General features: G+C 75.5%; 2 protein-coding genes across 2 annotated transcripts in view; both read right to left on the minus strand.

Moving 5' to 3' along the window:
- The window catches only part of HOGA1 (4-hydroxy-2-oxoglutarate aldolase 1), a 2232-nt gene extending 2171 nt beyond the window's left edge, over window positions 1-61 (minus strand). The window contains exon 1 of the mRNA XM_085325692.1: window positions 23-61. Within this exon, the coding sequence (XP_085181818.1) occupies window positions 23-61 (39 nt within the window). The remainder of the gene's footprint in view (window positions 1-22) is intronic.
- Window positions 62-559: 498 nt separating this feature from the next.
- Window positions 560-1106, minus strand: part of ANKRD2 (ankyrin repeat domain 2) — a 2154-nt gene continuing 1607 nt past the window's right edge. Inside the window, exons 5-7 of the mRNA XM_085325693.1 lie at window positions 925-1023; window positions 741-839; window positions 560-664 (exon numbers count right to left, since the gene is read on the minus strand). Of these exons, the coding sequence (XP_085181819.1) occupies window positions 560-664; window positions 741-839; window positions 925-1023 (303 nt within the window). The remainder of the gene's footprint in view (window positions 665-740; window positions 840-924; window positions 1024-1106) is intronic.

Consider the following 1106-nt stretch of genomic DNA (forward strand, 5'->3'; position numbering starts at 1 on the left):
TGCTGAGCGCCCGGCGCAGGGCCGGCCGGAGCGGCGCGGCCAGGCGGGTGCCGAGCGCCATGGCGGGACGGGTGCTGCGGCTGGCCCGCGACGCCCCTCGGCCCGGGGGGCTGTTAATTATTGACGGGGTGTGCGGTGGCTCCCGGCCAGCGATGTGTCCAGCCCAGCAGCCTCAGCAGCCGGCAGCGGCTGTCGGGGAAGGGTACGGCTGGTTTTTCCCAGTGTAATCCCAGCCGCCGGCACGTGGCGGCTCCGGGACTTCCTGAGGGGCTGGTGCCGTCTGCGCCTCCACGAATTGGTCCGGGTTTTGCAGCGAGGAGCCCCGTGGTCGGAGCGCGCCGCCGGGCATCGCCTCGCGGCCCCGGCGTGGGGGGCCGCCGATGCCCGCCGGTACAGCCGCACCGCCGGCGGAGCCCGCTCCCGCCCAGGCCCACGTCCCCGGCGCAGCCCCGCGGCGGGCTGCCAGCTGCCGTGCCCGCTCCGGAGCCAAACTGCGCTTCGCCGGCTTTTATTGACACGGAAAAATCGACGCTGCCTCTTGGAGGAGCGCCCGGCACCGTCACGCCGGGACCTCCGTCAGCCCCTGCGCCCGCTCCTTGCTCTGCAGCGCCTGGCGCGTGTCCACCTGCCACTGCTGCACCAGGTCCGTGGGGGTCTTGCCGTCCTGCGAGCGCGGGCAGAGGTTGGGGGCGAGCGCGGCCGGGGGCAGCGCCCGGCCCCCGGCGCCCGGCCCCGCTCACCAGGTTCTTGGCCATCATGTCGGCCCCGTGCAGGATCAGCGTCTTGACGATCTTGTAGCGGCTGAGGCGCGCGGCGTCGTGCAGAGCCGTGTCGCCTTCCTGCAGCAGGCAGAGGGAAGGCAGGGCGATGCCGGCCGGGCCCCGCCGGCCCCCCGGCCCCGGCGCCGYGCGCCGTGCCGCTTACCCTGTCCGGGGAGTTGATGTGCACCCCGCAGTGGATGAGGTGCTCCACGATGTCGGGGTGGCCGGTCCGCGTGGCCACGTGGAGCGGGGTGCTCAGCAGCTGGGGCCGGGGGCAGACGGCCAGCGGGAGGCATCAGCGCCGCCCCGGCTGCCGCCGCGCTGCGCCGCGCTGCGCCCGGCCCG

This window comes from Rhea americana, unplaced genomic scaffold, assembly GCF_003343005.1.
Source record: "Rhea americana isolate MKP2758 unplaced genomic scaffold, rheAme1 scaffold_122, whole genome shotgun sequence".
In the NCBI taxonomy this organism is placed as follows: Eukaryota; Metazoa; Chordata; class Aves; order Rheiformes; family Rheidae; genus Rhea; species Rhea americana.